Source organism: Conger conger, chromosome 5 (genome assembly GCF_963514075.1).
Source record: "Conger conger chromosome 5, fConCon1.1, whole genome shotgun sequence".
Lineage (NCBI taxonomy): Eukaryota > Metazoa > Chordata > Actinopteri > Anguilliformes > Congridae > Conger > Conger conger.
Genome location: NC_083764.1, coordinates 24,446,411 through 24,465,065, shown reverse-complemented (window position 1 = coordinate 24,465,065; position 18,655 = coordinate 24,446,411). Strand labels below are relative to the sequence as shown.

General features: G+C 39.1%; 2 protein-coding genes across 3 annotated transcripts; one reads left to right on the top strand and one right to left on the bottom strand.

Annotated features, from left to right (window-relative positions):
- Positions 1-592: 592 nt before the first annotated feature.
- LOC133128106 (sterile alpha motif domain-containing protein 15-like) lies at positions 593-2,348 on the bottom strand. The gene is made up of 4 exons (XM_061241398.1): positions 2,221-2,348; positions 1,879-1,972; positions 1,136-1,234; positions 593-897 (listed from the first exon to the last, which is right to left on the bottom strand). Exons 2-4 carry the CDS (start codon positions 1,921-1,923, stop codon positions 688-690), a joined length of 354 nt encoding a protein of 117 aa, XP_061097382.1. The 5' UTR covers positions 1,924-1,972; positions 2,221-2,348; the 3' UTR covers positions 593-687.
- A 309-nt stretch (positions 2,349-2,657) lies between these two features.
- On the top strand, positions 2,658-17,992 carry LOC133128455 (ectonucleoside triphosphate diphosphohydrolase 5-like). Of its 2 annotated transcripts, none has more exons than XM_061241985.1 (14): positions 2,658-2,730; positions 5,469-5,815; positions 6,429-6,508; positions 7,266-7,409; positions 7,871-7,946; positions 8,606-8,641; positions 10,439-10,527; positions 10,647-10,726; positions 11,342-11,403; positions 12,359-12,460; positions 14,015-14,158; positions 14,640-14,696; positions 15,084-15,199; positions 15,685-17,992. In XM_061241985.1, exons 2-14 carry the CDS (start codon positions 5,590-5,592, stop codon positions 15,766-15,768), a joined length of 1,296 nt encoding a protein of 431 aa, XP_061097969.1. In that variant the 5' UTR covers positions 2,658-2,730; positions 5,469-5,589; the 3' UTR covers positions 15,769-17,992. The 2 variants fall into 2 exon arrangements, with proteins under 2 accessions (XP_061097969.1, XP_061097968.1); XM_061241984.1 differs by having other exon boundaries at positions 2,674-3,291.
- Positions 17,993-18,655: the final 663 nt, after the last annotated feature.

Here is an 18,655-nt window from a genome sequence, read left to right as displayed (position 1 = left end):
TGGAAAAAGAAGGGAGTATATACAATGCTTTAAGAATGTAATGTCCTTGTTTATACGTTACCAGCCTTAAAGGGTCACTGAGGTGTCCAGCGCAGTTGTCAAGTGGCAAATACAGATCCCCAGTTGTCCACTGAAATATTGATCAGGAATAAATATTTCAGAGAACAATTGTACTTCACTTACATGAATGGGTCATTTTAAGGAAAGAAAGTATCTGATCTTATGTAAAGGTCCACTTCTCTGACCAGTGTTTAATAAATGAACACTGCACTAAATACGGTGATTTGGTGTTGACCTGCGTTAGTATTTGTTTTGGATTCACTGTTTTCAATTTTCCCTTAGCAGCCAGGATCCACAATAGCACACAAAAGCAGACAAGCAGGAAAGTTTGCAACATGACACTTCAAAACATCATCACTTTACAATTAATTCCCTCCCCTCTCTGCGCTGTCTGTTCAAACCTAAACTAATCTGGAGTTACAGAGCGCCCTCTAAAGGCCAAAACAAACACAGGAAACTCAAATATTCAAAGAGGCTTTATTAGAAATGCATGGTTCATCATGTGTGGCCAACATAAAGAGGAAAGAAAACTCTGTCATCTTCTCTCTTTTAGAGGTAGAGGCACAAAAAAGCACAAAGATACACACTTGAAACAAGTAACACTATGTAACTATATTCTTGCTTTGGTCATCTGTTTATATCTGGAAATAAAACAGGTGAGTGACAGTTGTTCCCTTCATTTAGAAACTGGCTGTAGGTGAGGGAATTGGCCCACTGGCCTGTGCGACTCTTCTTTTCTAAGTACAAGCCCCTTTGGTCCCGTGGCGGGAGTGTTATACTCCTGCTCCACACTGGCTCTGTGATCCCCAGCAGCTCACGTACATGGCCTGAGATCGCCTGCACAGGAGAAAACTTTCTCACAAACCAAAACATACTGCCATGACAAACCATTCTATTTGGTAGAGGTTTTCAAACAAATGTTCAACAAGTTTTTTGGGTAAATTAATAATCCCACGTAATGTGTCTAAGTTATAAATTAATGTCATAGTATTAATTTAATGTGGCATTTAGTCATATCTGTGAGTTATCTTTTTGTATTACCTGCTTTATACCATGTGGTTTCCCCTTAACTTACCTTCATATCCTCAAAATCTGTGATTCCGAGTCTTGGAAGATAGCAGCAGTTAACATAAATCAGCTTTTTACCAGTAACGCAGTTTTCAGTAAAACATTCCTTGAAATAGAAAAAAATGACATGAGACAAAACCTTAAAGGTACAATAGGTAATTTTGGACTTCTCACGGTCAAGAGAGGAATTGCAGTAACAAACACCCTCAAATCAAAGCCTTTCTCTGTGAACATGCTGATGTTGAAGCCCCCCACACCATTGGCTGTGGCAATTAGAACCAATTTTCAACTAATGGGCTTTAATTATTTTACAGCTGTACAATGTTTTGGTACAGAGTGTAGGTCCGTCAACTGTATATTTCTAAACCTGAATTTAAGGACTATAAACACAGACAGAGGGTGAGTCAACATGTCAGTGAGCCTTTTTCAATGATAGATAGGGACTTACAATGGTCTCGTAACAATGTTTTAACACAAAAATCTTACCTATTGCACCTTTAACATAGTTTTAACACAGTTATATTCAATCCGCCTTTTTCTTTTTCAGATGTTTAAAGAAATGCTATGCATATGATATAAAAGTTACAGTGATGGACTATTTTGAAAGAGTGGGCAGAAATTTACACCACCTAAATACTAGAATAACTAGATCATAGATTTGTTTTAGTTTCTGCAAAATTTCAAAATCCTCTTTAAACAAACAACATTTGAAAAGATTACCATATACTGCGGATATCCTAAGGATTTTACCCATTTTGCCACATCATTGCAACTCCAGTGCAGGAAAGCATCCATCTTGATTGTGTACACACGTTGTCAAAGAGACTGCTACCATAGCAACCACCTAGGACAAGTAGGCGACAACTGAGAGCTAATACAGCTCTACAATTGTAAATATGAACAGAATAAATAGCAGTTAAAATATATTTATTTTCTAAATATATAGTAATACGTATTGTCGTGAAATAGGATTAGCTAGTGTGAAAGCAAACTCAAACTTGAATAATTGCAACATTAAAATGATGGAGACCGGTTTGTAACTGTTCTGAATAACCAAATAATTTTCTCAATATCTCAATTCATGTTCCTTACTTTTTCTGTCGTGAAAAGCAAGAATTATGATACATGTTTTTTTACACTTTAACTATTAATTATGTTAACGAACATGATACGCTATTATAAAACGGGTAGGTTCGCAATAGTTATAATTATGGTTTAACTACACGCAGCACGTGGTGGTGCACGCAGAAAAGGAGATTTTTGGCAGTTTTGAGTTTTGATGTGAAGGGGACCAAATACAGGGGATTTTGGAAAAAGGGTTTGGGGGGAGTCAAACGTTAGAGAAATAAAACTGGTTAAGACGGGGTTTAGGAAAGGGAATTTGTTTAGTTTATGTTTTTTATACATTATATACGTTATCTAAATGTATATAAAATAAATTGTGATAACGTGAAACATTCAGTAGGTGGTGGTAATGCACAAATCCTAGGAAAAAAACCGCTAAAAAGAAAGAAGAAGAACTCTGGTGACGTACACGATCATGTTTGGCCACTGGCAGTTGTAGGCATTCTTGTTCGTGCCGAAAGGCTTGGCATGACTTCTGTAAGTTTTTGGCATAAGAAATAAACGCTAGTCGGTAGCTGCTAACAGGTTTGGGCACCGCTAGCTAATTAACAGTTGACAAAATAAATTATTTTGAGGTTTCATTTGTAGCGAGATAGTTAAGAGATTAAGAGACAGATGGTGGTATCTGACGTTAAAAGCTAGCTAAGTTAGTGAACACTGTTTGGCACCAAGTACCTCTCATATCTGACTAGTATAACGTTACGTTGCTTATTTGACTAAAAGGTATGCAGTGACGTCAAAAGCCGTTTCCAGAACATTTTGGATACCGAGCTAACTTCGGCCTTTGTTTTATTTAGCTAACAGTTCTCTAGCTGCCTGTTTTCTGTGGTCGTAGCTCACTTGCTACATCCACTTTACTTGTCTTGTTTGGTAGCTAGGTAAGCTAACTTAGCTGGCTAAATTATCCGATTGCTTATTTAATTGAAGCGATGGACTAGAAATGTTCTCCGGACAGACGAAAACGACTTGGAGAACGTCAGCTAGCTAACATTATCTAATAGCAGCAATGTTAACTCGCATCATAAATCATAAGATCAGGTAAGTGCAACGTTTTGGGTCAAACTATTTAACTAACGTTAATCGAAGACTGAGTTCTGAGATCTTAATGTCCGTTACCGTTATAGTTCAATGTTTGCTAGTTAGGTATGCCGGTAGTGTTAGTCGAGGAAATTGCTCACAGTCACACACTGCAAATATTTAGCTAACGTAGACTCACCGTGTACGAAAATAACGTTCGTTCGATGGTAGTTATTCTCCCGAGGAATTTTATTATGTTTATGATTATGGTTTCTTATTGACTATCCCAGACCCTGAAACAAATTGATGTGAATTGGACCAATATTTATGGAGAAAACGACAAATAAATACACAATACAAAACTGTAGTTGTGTTTCAGGTGCTGTTCGGACAATCGTGAGATAACACGGTCTTCAGAACACAGGAACGTTGTGCAGTTATTTGTAGCTTTCTCAATAAATATTTGTCCAATTCACATCAGACAAAGTGTCTGGTGTCTGGTGTCTGGGATAGTCACATAGTCAGTTTTCAAATATAACTAATTTATTTTTTACTTATATTAAGTTATTTAAATCCATAGCTAGCCTAAGCAGTTGGAAGTGGTAGCCTCGTCAAGTACTGAGTATAACGAAAAGGCTATAGCTAGCTATGTTTTTTTCCACATAGTTGGCTACAGGTATAGTATGTATTTTGATGCAATAATACCCCAAACGCAAATATATCAACATAAACTGCTGTGTAATGACCACGGGCATGTGGTGGGGCATGAGATCATGCATGGGTCCTGTTTAAGCCTAGCCCAGCACGGTTGAAAGGGCCAGGGAACCAGAAATACTGCCCATCCCTGGTTGGCTAGCATGTGATGATTACTATCATACCATGATGATATTTCATGGTAGCGTCTCAGCATTCAGGATGAATGTTTCTCCATAACATCTCGATTTGATGGGCGCTCACAGTATGTTTAATATACATTAGCTATATATGTTCTGTGTTAATTAACTTACAATAGCTAATTTGCTATATTGTATATTACCTCGGTGCAGTCCTCACCAAGTAAAATAATTGTCATTATTACTAAAATTAAAACCATACCGAAGAGGCTACAATAAATGGAATGATAGCTAGAGCAGTAGATCAGCAATTTCTTAGTAAATGCAAAACGTTACACAAATGTGACTGTCACAAGTTTTAAAAAGTCACGTTAAACTTCTTTTTTATCGGTTTGATGGCAAAAATACAGTCTGATGTCAATCAACCGTTTGACCTTATGAAGGAAAAATGTAATACACTTTATTTCTACAAAACAAAATATTTTATTGTTACTTAGTATATTTAGTATATATATATTTTATTGTTTCTTTATTTGGGTTAAGTATAAATGCATAAAACATAATGAAAAAGATGTTTTTTTTGTTTTTTTTTACAAAAAAGTATGATAATGAATAAATAATGAATGGAGAAAAAAAAATCTAGTTTTTGAGATTACTTGGGTTGCGTTACTTTTTTAGAATGACATTTTCACTTAAATATGATATGAAAATATGTCACTTATCTGGCACTTGGATGTTGCATCATCATACTGGCCATTGTCTCTGCATCAGTCAACAAATTCAATACTATCCGCCAATATTATTTGTTAATGTGACTGAATGTCTTGTAGATTGGAAATTGGTTGTCGTTCAGTCAAATTAATTTTGCTAGGATCCAGGGAACTAGCACTGCAAAGAGGTATAATGTGTAAGGTTTAATATTGAATAGCCCATGCCATTCTGGCATACCAAATCAAGCCTAGAAAAGCAAAGGCATTGCAGTTTCACAAAACCATGTAAATGGTAAATGGTTGGAATTTATATACCTGTTTTGCAGTTGTGTGGTATGTAGTATACATCATTCAGATGGAGGTTTAAGTGTAGCAGTATATATAGCTTCCGGATTGGTCAATAGCTTTTGTCGACCTGGCTGCCTGCCGAGTCAGTCTTTATATACAGTACCTGAATGAACAGGCTTCTCTTAATTAAAACGCAAGTTGCTTAATTGGCAATAAATACATTGAGAGACATTGCCAAAGCCTGTAGCAGCTCTCTCTCTCTCTCTCTCTCTCTCTCTCTCTCTCTCTCTCTCTCTCTCTCTCTCTCTCTCTCTCTCTCTCTCTCACGCCATCCTTTAGCATCTACTTGTGGGACTTTCTTTTTCAGATTGGAGCAGACTGACTTCAGCTCACAAGTCCTCTGATCTAGGAAATAGGGGGAGGGAAAGAAATTCCCCCCATTTCTCAACCGAACAAAGCCGAAAAGCGTTCCTTTCAGCACGAGCAGGATGGCTTTGAAAACATTGTTCCTGTGGATCATTTTTCTGTGGGGTGTATCTGGAGACTATGCCCCTGAGGCGGTGCAATACAACATGGAGTTCCCGGGTATGGACAACAACCTGCCCATCGTCACTCGACCCGCCAACGCCAGTCGCATTTTCTACGGCGTGATGTTCGACGCTGGCAGCACCGGCACCCGGATTCACGTCTACACCTTCATCCAGAAAGCCCGCGGTGAGTCGCAACCCTTTGAACGTGGTCCAGAACACCGCGAGAGGTGTACTGATGTGTATTCACTGATGTGAATTTATATGGCTCCTTTCATAACTAGACAGAGTAGTGGAGCACTGGCTGTAGTGGTCATAACACATTTGTATTCACTGATGAAATGAAACCAGCTTCGCTTTGTACTTGGTGTTCTTTTAAAATTCCTGCATGGGCATGTCGGTGAAATAAGAGACAAACAATTCTGAACAGCTTTTGAGAAACACTGTTAACAACCTAAATTCGTTCAAAATATTGTATATTAATGGGAAGAGTAAAGCACACTTTGTTTGGCAAAAAATGTTGTGATAACTGGGTGCCTTTTTGCCCAGTTTGACTTTCCCTGAGAAATTGTGTGCTTTGTTTTTCTACAAGGTTGGGTACTACTTTGACAAAACTCAAGGAGAGTACTGAGTGAACAGTGTGTTTTTATTGTCTTCTCTTAAATATTGGGTTTCAGGTGCTCGTGTTGAAACCGTACAATGAAGTCCTCCTAGTTTGTTGGTACTGCAGGGCTTAAATCAGTAACAGCGTTTGGTTTAACATGACCTGTTTGTTTTCCTGCTCTAATTCTCCTTTAAAGACGAGCTGCCGGTGTTGGATAATGAGATGTTCCAGTCACTGAAGCCAGGACTGTCCGCCTATGCAGATGCACCTGAAAAGGTACGTCCATTACTGTATCATTGGTTATTTATATTTACATATATCTTCCACTGTTGACCATGAAGTCAGCTCTTATTTCTTAAAATATAATATACTCAGTGAGCAATTTACTAGCTAGACCTGTACACCAGCTTGTTAATGCAAATATTTAATCAGCCAGTCATGTGACAGCAACTAAATGCATAAAAGCTTGCAGATGTGGTCAAGAGGTTCAGCTGTTGTTCAGACCAAATGTCAGAATGGGGAAGAAATGTGATCTGAGTGACTTTGACCGTGGAATGATTGTTGGTGCCAGACAGGGTGGTTATCTCAGAAACTGCTGATTTTCACACACAACAGTCTCAAAAACAAAAAAGTGAGCAGCAGTTCTGCAGCCAGAAGCGCGTTGTTAATGAGAGAGGTCAGAAGAGAAGGGACAGACTCAAAGCTGACAGGAAGGTGTCCGTAACACAGGTAACCACACATTACAACAGTGGTATGCAGAAGAGCATCTCTGAACACACAACGCATACAACCTCGTAAGTGGATAGGCTACAGCAGTAGAAGCCCAATAAGTGTTACGAATAAGTAATAAATACCTAATAAAGTGCTCCCTGAGTGTATATCATACTTCGAAATAGCTGCTCCTGTTATTTAGTTACTCTGATGGCTGGAGCAGAATTTGGTCCCAAAGACCAGACGTGGTGAGGGATGATTGACACAGACTTATTGGATGTGAATTTTGATGTTCTGTGTGTGTGGTCGCGGGTCCTGGCAGGGCGGGGACACGGTGAGGCGGCTTTTGAAGGTGGTGAAGAGGACGGTGCCTCGCGTGGAGTGGAAGAGGACCCCTGTCATGCTGAGGGCCACGGCAGGCCTCCGACTCCTCCCTGAGGAGAAGGCCCAGGCCCTTCTCCAGCAGGTACCGCACCCTGGGAAACACACTCAGAGAACTTCCGGTCCGAGAACTGCTGGTTTTGCACCCTTCCTTTATCTGGGACTGAGGTGTGAAGACTGTCTGGCCACTCAGTAGCACTAATTGTTCAGCTAATAACCTGGGAGAAAAGAAAACCAGGGCCGGATTTGGATTTGTGCTCCAGATCTGATATATGGATGCTGCCATAGAGTAAAAGAGCAGCACATAATAGACTCTGGTGTAGCCCTGTGCAAGATGCACAGCAGCCTATCCTAACAAAAAAAACAAAAAAAAAAATGTTTGTATGTGTTGCATAAGAATAAGAATTGCTGCTAAGAAAAATGATGATGTAATAATATACTAATCGCAGAGTGTAGGCGAGAAGCGTATAAATGATGTAATAATGTAGCAACTACTGAGTAATGATGGGTTATTCACAGCGTAAATACACTGTGTGATGTCCCTAGGTCCAACAGGTCTTCGACGAATCTCCATTTTTCATCCCAAAGGACAGTGTCGGCATAATGGATGGAACAAACGAAGGTGGCCTGTGTGTTAGATTTTTGGTTGAATAATTGCCTCTGCTGGTGGTATCTGCCCACATTGCCTCTTTCTTCAAGCCGTCAAAGAACATTTACTGTTTTAGGCCTAAGACACACAACTACTGTAGGTGGCACTTATCTCCAGGCACTTCTGTGATGAGCGGTTGTGTTTTCGAACAGTCAGCAGTTGGAAGAAGGATTTGCGTTGTTTTGGATGTTGCAGTGGTGTCACTCGTAGATCCAAACCCGGCTTTGGAGGCAAAACTACACCGATTTTAATCCCAGCTTCTCTGAAGGACTGTGTTTAAGCAAGGCTTATGTTACCTCATGGTGCAATTAGTCCAATTTGTCAGCATTCCCACCCACCACTGACATTGAGTGCCTCTCCTCGCCCTTCGTTTTAGCCTCGTTTGCACTCACGTACAGTTCAGAATTCGCCAGACATTTTACACGAGGGCGGCTGTAATCAGCTGGGTGTTTTGCAAGGCCCCGAACACAAGTAATGATATGCCTTCTATGATTCATGATAAAATGTTTCCCGCTTTATCCGACTCAGTCTACAGTGCTTATAGTTGTGTTTATAGTTAGTTTTCCCTGTATGAGCATTTTAATGTGAAAAACAAAGTGTGTTTTGTGATGTGATGTCTTTCTGCCCCTCAGGGATCCTGGCCTGGGTGACAGTGAATTTTCTGACAGGTAAAACTTCCCTTGTGGTTGGGCTGCTTGGCTGTGAGTGGGTATTTGACTATATTGCAGCCTGCTATTTGACTGCTAAATTTTGTTAATGCAGCCAAATATCTCAGAGACTTATCTTCTTTTTCCTGTTGTGTGTGAGTTTATATTTTATGTATCTCACTCAATCATCATTACTTGATGCATGTGCTCTCCACTGTTCATATTTCACATAATATTTATAATTGGGGCTGTCCCATTGTGGTCGAATTTTCGAGGCATCGGCCAGATGAAGTGATGAAATGCTAATGTGACACGACTCGCTAGCAGATGATTCAAAGATGAACACGAGACAAGTTTTATTTCCTGGTATTTAGATGTGTTAAACTACTTAGAACTTAGTACCTTTGGCATCAGACCACCCAATTTTTAGGTGAGCAAAAGTATTGGAACAGAGAGTATTTAAGTAAATTAAAGTAAATATCTCTTAATGTTTGGTGAAATATCCCTTGCTTGCAGTAACTGCATCAAGCCTGCGACCCATTGACATCACCAAACTGTTGCATTCTTCTTTTGTGATGCTTTTCCAGGCTTTTACTGCATCCTCTTTCAGTTGTTGTTTGTTTTGATGGCGGGGGGGGGGTTCCCCTTCAACTGTTTCTCCCTAATGAAGTCCTTTGTTGAGTTGGCAGTGTGTTTTGGGTCATTGTCTTGCCACATGATGAAGTTCCTCCCACTTAGTTTGGACGCATTTCTCTGTAAGTTGGCAGACAGAAAGTTTTTGTAGACTTCTCAATTCATCCTCCTCCTACCATCTTGAGTTACATCATAAATAAAGATTAGTGAGCCCACTCCAGAAGCATCCATGCAAGCTCTCTGGTCTTCATGTTGGTTTATCTTTTCAAACACAAATGCAGTTTTCACAAGTGAAACCCAAGACTAAAACCAAGAGTTGACATTTAGAACTATTTATTGTTTAAGCAGTCAATCTATCTGGGCAAGAAACACCTGTCAGTCAGTCGTTCCAATACTTTTGCTCACATAAAAAGTGGGTGGTTTGACACAAAGGTTAAATGTTCTAAGTTGTTTAACAAATCTAGACAAAAATACCAAGAAATAAAAGCTGAAATTTGGATCTGTGATCTCATGGACATCTTGACCTCAAACTCAAAAGCAAAAATTAGCATAAAAAAAGAGCACACTTATTGTTTTTTTAATTGCATGGATTCATCCGCAGTACAGTGGTGCTCTTTAGTTCTATTTTTATGTCCCTTAAAATTAGTTACAGGTCAAAATACTGATAATTTATTCAAGTTATCAGTAAGACTTATAATATAAAGATTACTGCTGTTCAAAGATTTTTTTCCAGTAAGTGCTGCCGGGTAAACGGTCTATATCTGTGTAATTAAATGCCTCTTCCTTTGCAGCTCTTGTATGAATAATTTATAAATGCTCAAAATAATTAATAATATTACACAAAATCCATAAGTAAATAATATAGGAAATGGAAAATTTGAACAGCTGGGCGAATCGTCGGTCCAAACTAGTGACAAATGCTCAACTTAGTCGGGGGCATCCCTGTTTATAATGACATGTTAACAAGTCCATATTTAGTGGAGCAGTTTAGGTGAGGGTGGGGCGCAGTTTAATAATGTACTGCCGTTCTCTGAGAATGTAATGGCCAACCTGCTGTTTCTGCACTGTTATGGCCACACTGTTGGCAGGATGATGAATGTCTGCTGTCCACGTCACCATTTCTTCAAATGGCAGTTATTGATGAAGTTCATATGATATTCAGTTAGCAGTTGATTTGCTTTCTAGGTCACTTGTACTCCAACAGCAAACAGACAGTGGGAACCTTGGATTTAGGTGGGGGTTCGACCCAAATCACCTTTCTCCCCAAATCTAAGGTGAATATTTTTTGTGTTGTACTACAATTCCAGAATGAGTAATTTACAGTATGAATAACACGTATGCGCATATGTATCTACATACTATACTTCTATTTCCCGTTGCATTTCTTTTGCAGAAAACTATTGAAGTGGCTCCTGCTGACTACGTGGCTAAATTTGACATGTTCAACACCACTTACAAGCTGTACACACACAGGTACTGCACGCATTATTGACACCCATGGCATGACTCCCGTACTTCCATAACAGTGCAGTTTTATAACATTGTTTTTGAAGTTGAGAGAGATGTATACAGTCTATAAGCCCTTGCTCAATTTCTATTTTTTCTTGTTTCAAAAGATATCTTTTAGGAACTAATATTTGTTGTAAATAAAGCCTGCTCCACCCATTTGAAAACAAAAACAAGTGACATAAAATATACCTGTGAAAATGGAATAAAAATTTGAGAGATGCTGATTGTATAAACATTCAAGCCGCAGAAAAATAACATTAACAAGCCATGGAATTTGTTAATTGACCACTTTGTGCCAAAGATGATTTCAGGATAAAAGCGCCTGTTTTTGGAGGATCACTGCTAGTGAATTGTTTAGTCAAAATGAAGGCCAATGAGCTTCATTAGGAAGTCAAGAATAATGTTATCAAAAGTATACAAAAAAATGAGTACAATACCTTTTTCAATCTGCTTTTTTGTTCTCATATAGGTAATTTTCAGCTTGTGTGGTACATTTTTATACCTTTAATATTTAATAAGTGCTGCCTGTTGGCACTCTAAGGGATAACCTGCTGATTCAAAAATGCTTGTGACCCGCAGTTACCTTGGAAACGGACTGAAAGCAGCAAGGCTGGCAACCCTTGGAGCCCTAGGAGCTGAAGGTAGGCTATTCGATGCACACTGAATTTATTGAATTTTCTGTGATGCAGATAACACTGGCCAAGTTTACTTTTAAGTGCAAGCATTTCATCTAAATGTATGTACCTGACATGGTACAAAAGAATCCGGACATTAAATACATAATGGCTTTTAAGCAGTGTCATTAGGCACAGTAGTGCTACTAGAGGAAGAATACTATATTTTTCACAGTGGTGGCAGAGTTGCACTTTCTGGAATGTTCTCAAGCTAGGAATTGCATGTTATGTTTTCCTCAGTATGAATACGCCTTCATTGGTCCTATGAAAACATGATACTTGGGAAACTGCTTGCTTGGACATTCCAGACCTTTGTGAATCAGCTTTACAAAAGGCATTGACATGCCATGTGCTGAGTGTGTTAAACCACACAATAGTTAAGTTTCCAGCAAAATGTTAAGCATATTTCCGGCAGAAGATGCTTATGTAGGTGTGTTTCCATCAACAACTATGATGTGAATATTCTGAAACCAACGCAACATGATTACATAATCAAAAGAGTGCAATCTGTCAATTTTTCAGGCTTTCTGGTGTGGAAGTCTGTGACTTCCCCCATCACGCCACATTATCATTTATTAGTTTTCATCGCCCTTCATCACATTTCCTCTTTATCGATACGGAGGCGTTTACACTTTGGCCAGGTGTTAAAAACCTTTTTTGAGATATTTTAGCTTTTTCTTCACATGTCAGGCATTTCTCTTGTGTGCAAATTCATAATTCACATAAAACCTTTGGGTGTCACCAAGAGTTCATTTTTGAACTGTAAATCACTCCCTGGGAAATGTAACATTTAAAACTGTTGTTTGAGGTTAATGAGGCCAACTTTGGATATTATCTGTCTTCAGAGAGCTCTTGTTACCTCTTAAAATGATTAAGTACAGTAGCTTATGTGTTGTTTTTTTTTTTTTTTTTTTTCCTTCAGGGTTGCAGTGGAGGGTTTTCACAAGCTCCTGTCTGCCAAAGAAATTCAGTACGAACTGGACCTTTGGTGGGATCACTTACCAAGTCAGCGGTGTGGAGGCTGGTAAGCACTATGGCTGTTTTTCTGACCAAGAGAGCCTTTTAGTGTACTGGAATCATCTGCTTCTCTAGTTTAAGCTCGCCTGTAATTGATTTTATTTACATCTCCACCATTGAGTGGTGCCTTACCGTATAGCTGAGTGTTGCATTTCAGTCTGTTCCATACACAAGTACTTGCAGCTTTTGTGATGTGCACTTTACGTATTCATCGACCCTGTAAGATGCTGGGTAATTAATAACAAAGCATTTTGAGAACGTGTTACTGCTGAACAACTGAATGCGCGCACACACACACACATGCGCACAAAAAAATTTGCTGAGCCAGAATGGCAATGTATACTTTCTGGTCACTGTGGCCCAGAGAATCGGAAGCAGCAGAAGCGCAAACGTTGTGATTTAGGGGCAGGTAAACCATATAGTTAACGCCTGAAATAATGTCCAGGTTCCCACACCTTTGTCGTGAATGTTTGATCAGGGGTTTCTTGTTGTTCATTCTGTAGTACAATTAGTGGTTTGATCCACAGCACGGTGAGTAATGCGGTAAAGACTGATTACCCAGGTGGCCGTGCTGGTGCTTTTCCTGAGGGAACAGTCTGCGATAGGAAGGTTAATGCTTCCTTTTTTTCTGGGCGGTGAGGGCATAACGTGATGCCTAGGGAGATTTGCTGAGAGAAGAGGTTTTGCTTGCTGAAGGAATTTGCTGACTCCCAAATCCGGCTGACTCGTTATGTCCTCCATTACATTTGTGTAACGTCATGGGAACATTATGAGAATTTTATGTTCAGTGCGGGGTACAGCGAACACCAGGGCATCATTATGTCCAATTATGTCTCACCAACTCTATTTGGCACACAGTATCCCTGTTTATAGTTATTAATCCTCTGCACTTCTTTAGAAGCTAGTAATTTCAGGACCATCTGCTTGAATTCTTTGAAAGACCGAATGGGGGATTTGCATGTAATTAATGCTGGAATTTGGATAATAGTTTTCATTATGTACACTGCCAAACTCAAATTTGCAAATACGCACTGGCTTGCCCATCACTGTACATTCATTATGTGTTTGTCTGTGTATACAGTGCCGTCCGTAAGTATTTGTACAGTAAGACATTTTTTGTTGTTTTTGCTCTGTAGTCCCGCAAACTAACAGTTGAAATAAACTGGTTAAAGTGCATTCCCCACAATTTTAAGGCAATTGGACAAATTAACACAAACTAATATATTATTAAAGTCTTCATCTTCAATATTGAATATGATGATTATTTCAGTTTGTGGTAATTTGTCCAATTAATTTTGGTCCCCTAAAATTGGGGGGGGGGGGCTATGTATAACTATAACAACTCCTACATGGTTCACGCAATATGGATGAACCACCACCTAGTGATTGTGTCATTTCAACTATTTGTTAGCTGGAGTACAGAGCGAAAAACAACAACAAAACAAAAATATGTCACTGTCCAAATGCTTACGGTCTGCACTGTATATCGTAGATATTTTGTGTAGATGTCTCTTAACAGCGCTCGCCAAATTCTGTGGTACTTCTTCCCTTCGGTCTTCAGGCACCTCAGGGTTCAAGCTCTGCTACGAGGAGGTCCTGAAAGTGGTGAAGGGCGTCGTGCACCAGCCAATGGAGCTGAAAGGGGACAGCGTCTTCTATGCCTTCTCCTACTACTTTGACAGGGCCGTGGACACGGGCCTCATCGGTGAGACCCCGAAAGCACTCTCAACAGCAGGCCAAGTAACACTGCTCCTAACTCCTGTAAATGTGCTTAGCATGAAGAGTTGAAGCGATGTTCCCTTTTTCTTTCCATGTCTCTTGAGGTTTGACGTTGGTTTAGTCTTGAGGTTAAATGTATCATTATTTTTTAACTTTTTTCATGTTCATTTTCATATTATCATAGGATACCATAGTACATCCAGATTATGCCTTATTTTAGAGTGCAAGTCATTGGCAAATTCACCTGTGCCCTATTTAATACTTACAGTCACAGTTGTGGGATTATTCTACATTTTTATGATTTCTCTTTGGTCCACATGAAGCACTGCAGTTGGTACTGTAAATGTAGAAGTGGTATATATGCTTACGTATACTTTTCAAAGCCTTTAGGAAGGTTACAGCATTGTCAGAATTACAATGAGCGTTGTGGAAAATCTGACGTTTGCTGATCGGGGCTTCTTTTTCAGACGGCTCTCAAGGAGGGGCGGTAGAAGTCAGAGATTTCAAGAAGAGGGCCAAAGATGGTGAGCTTCCGGAGCATTCCTGCAGGACACGAGGCTGCTTAGGCCCATTGCTCAACTTAAAAATGTTCATTCACACTTTTAAAATGAATTAATACTTTATTACTGTGAGTTACATAAGTAACCTCAGTAGAAATGTAATCTCACTTGGAAACATTCAGCGACGAATAACCTGCTTGGTCCTAAATTATTGCACAAGGATAAACCTGATTTGTCTTCTTGATGTTCTGTCAAGTGAATCTGTAAGTAAGAAAGTTCTGTTGGATGAGAGACAGAAAACAGAACTACACAAAAAGAGAATAAAGTAACCAGTGACACATGCATACACACACACAGAACATATCTATGAGCATTATCTTGGGGCTCTAATGCTAATGTCTTGTGTTTCAGTTTGTAATAAAATGGCCAAGTACCCCACTGTCAGCCCTTTCCTGTGCATGGACATGACCTACATCACCTGCCTGCTGAAGGAGGGCTTTGGTTTTAAGGAGAACACCGTCCTGCAGGTAAGGCTGTGACACTTCACCTCGCCTTTTATCCGTTACATTACATTTCAGTTATTTAGCTGATGCTTTTTATCCAAAGCCATATACAGTTGATTAGACTCAGCATGAGCCAATCCCCCATTGAGCAATGTGAGGTTAAGGGCCTTTCTGAAGGACCCGACAGCTGTACTAATCTTTATGGCTTCACTGGGGCTTGAACCACCAACCTTTCAGATCCCAGTCAAGCACCTTAGGCACAAGGCTTGGCCATGCCTCAGATATATCATTGGCCAACTGTCATCAGGAGCCTGTTGGAAATGGGAAAAAAATGGTCTTGTTCTGCCAGGGCAGGGTGGGCTGCAGCTATTTATTTCAAAACCATTTTGACTTGCAGAGAAGAAAAGGGGATGTTTTTGAACTATATAAGGAATGCCTTTTAAAATGATTTAAATAGTAAAAGTGTCTAAAGAGAATGGCCATCCACCCCCTCTCTCCTTCCTCCACAGCTCACCAAGAAGGTGAAGGACGTGGAGGCGAGTTGGGCCTTGGGTGCCACCTTCGACCACTTCCATAAACTGAACATTCACTGAAGTTGCAGAGGCAAGACCCTATAGACCCGCTCCTTCCAGACCACGTCAATCTGGCTATCATTTCAGAAACACTGCACAATAAGGAATACTCTATGTAGTCAGCTCTAAATTAATCTTGTCTTTTCTATGTTTAAACTTGAAGGCTCCAGAACCACAAAGAATGAATGAATTAATATGAATTGACCTCGTTTAAAATGAAATTAGCTAGTCATCCCACAGTGATGATGGTTAACAATATTGGGGACACTCACTACTAGCACCCATGTTGGTGATGAACAGCAGCCATTTTGAGCCAATGGTCATTACACAGGTAATTATTTAGTCAAATGAAAGCTTACTACAACTGACCAGATCAGTGAAATTTTTAGTGGAAAACAAAGTTTGACAGAATCCTTGACTGGAATTGATTGGCAGCTATTTTTTAGTCTTATACAATATGACCAGTCCTTAAAGCTTAAAAATGACCGTATAAAACCGTATCTTATTGATTTACTTCCCCATGTGAAAGAATAGTTTGCTGAAGTATACTTTTGTACTATAATTCAAGTTTATATCATGTCTGCCAAGTATACTATTTTTTCACATGGGTCAGCTTGAAATTCTGCGTCTCTACATGGACACAGGAAAAGGGCAAGAACTGATGACTCACTACTTGGTTTACGCAGAATGAGTAAGCTGTCATTGTAATTGCATAACTGATAATTACAGTATACAGTTTGGATCCCACTGACGTCAGACGTCATCAAAGTTACACATGCAGTTATTAGGTATTTTAAGCTCTTTAAGCACCTTCAACATGGGAATTCATGTAATGTTAGGCTTGATTACTGCTATTTTGGTGGAGGACTGCAAAACCACACTTAGTGGATCCAGAATCCAAGGTTTTGTCATAAATTTGGAAACATTAATAAATTAATTGGCATGAACAAAATGCCACGTTTAAAGAAATATACTGAAAATAATCCCAGCCTGTCATCTAAAGGAATGCACAACAATGGCTGATCTGTCTCAGGACTTCTGCTCTTAATTATAGCTCATAAGGTACAATAGGGAATTGCAGCAGCAAACAACCTCAAACCACAACACGGTTTATCCCCCCACGCCATCGGCTGTGGCAATTGGAACCAATTTTCAATCAAGAGTTTGAATTATCGTGCAACTATACAATGTTTCAGCACGGTGTCTGTCCACCAACTGTATATTTTGAAACCCGAATTTAAGGACTATAAAAACAGGCAGAGGGTGAGTCAACATGTCAGTGAGCCTTTTTCAATGATAGGAAGGGATTTACAATGGTCTTGTAACAATGTTTTAACACACAAATCTTAACTAATTGTAATTTAATAAGCTCAAACATATCTTCATCTTGCATAAGCAACGGTATCCGCGGACTGCAAGTTTATCCTAAGGATTTTACTGTGCTCAAGTTCAGGAGTGAACCAGCCTTGTTCATAGAGCTGTGAGCAAAGTGAAATTGGTTGGAACGAAAACGACCACGCAGCTGGGCCCTCCAGGACCAGACTGTATACCCCTGGAATATAGAATCGCTAAGATGTTTGCCGTTCTGTCTGTAGTGCACATAACACTTTAATCGCCGATAATGTAGCTAATATGATCTCGCTTCATAGTGCTCAAGAGTTGTACATATTCTTATTAACGGGAAAGCTTCATGTTTACAATAACAGCTCAGGGTAAAATAACGCACATTATTTATTTCATAATACTTACTCTTAGTGAATATGCCTTAAATTTGATTAATATGTATGACTAAATCTGTTATCTGGTATTATTCATGTTCAGGTTTTAGTCATTAGTGAGGAAATACTCTTAGTATGTTTTTACTGATTATAATGCAGGGGGCTCATTTGAATGGAATTGCTTTTGAAAGTGTTGTTTTAACTAGGCCTTTTGTGGTCAATTATTTATTAGGGAGTGCAATAACGTACTGGGTGAAATAATAAAATACTTGCTTTATGTACAGCATACAGAATACAAGTTGGTTGATGTCTTAATATCATTGTGGCAAATTAAACAAACCTTACCTGTTAGCAAGTCTATACTGCCGTTGATACACTGGGAACAAACGATGCAAGGAGCATACTGCACATGGTAGTATATCATCATATCATATGGACAGACCAGGTTATGTTGCCTTGAAATCCTAGAATTTGTGAAATGTTGAGACGTGTATTTTTATGCTGTATTAAACCATTCAATATTTCTATGCCTGTTTCTTTCTTGAAAGGGGGTTGGGGGTGTGTTGTCTTCTATTTTGAGTGGTAACCATTTAGTCAGGCTTCATAACTGCGGTTTCTTGGCCTATATGTGACACGGCTGTCCTGATTTTACTCAATTGTGTTAAAAAGTATTCATCTAAACTGGTTAATAAAACAATTATTTAAAAAATACCTCATCACAATGGATGTGTGCAGATCCCCAGATAGCCATTTGTCATACACATATTAGTGTTACTTATTGATATTAAATATGATATTGATGTTTTGTATAAAATATGATATTTTGTAGCTGGGACTGTGCCGTTTGTTGAATTCCAGCTAGCAGCTTTATCGTTTGTGATTGTGCCATGTTTTGTAATTCTGTTGTATCTTTTATAACAGGTTATTGCAAACAATTGCACCTAATCCGTGCTTACATTCATTGACCTTTGCGATTATCTATTATCTACATAAATGCGTGCAAACATTTTTTTTTTTTTTTTTTTTAAGTACGAAAGTTCCTTCATTCAACCAAAAATCCTTAAAATGTTAAATCTTTGTTCCACCTTCAGGTTTTAATATTGTATAGCTGCTAATTTGCTTTACTGCCACACATTGAGTTTCCCCTCAATTGGCTGAAGAACTGTAAAGTTAACGAGCAAAAACACGTT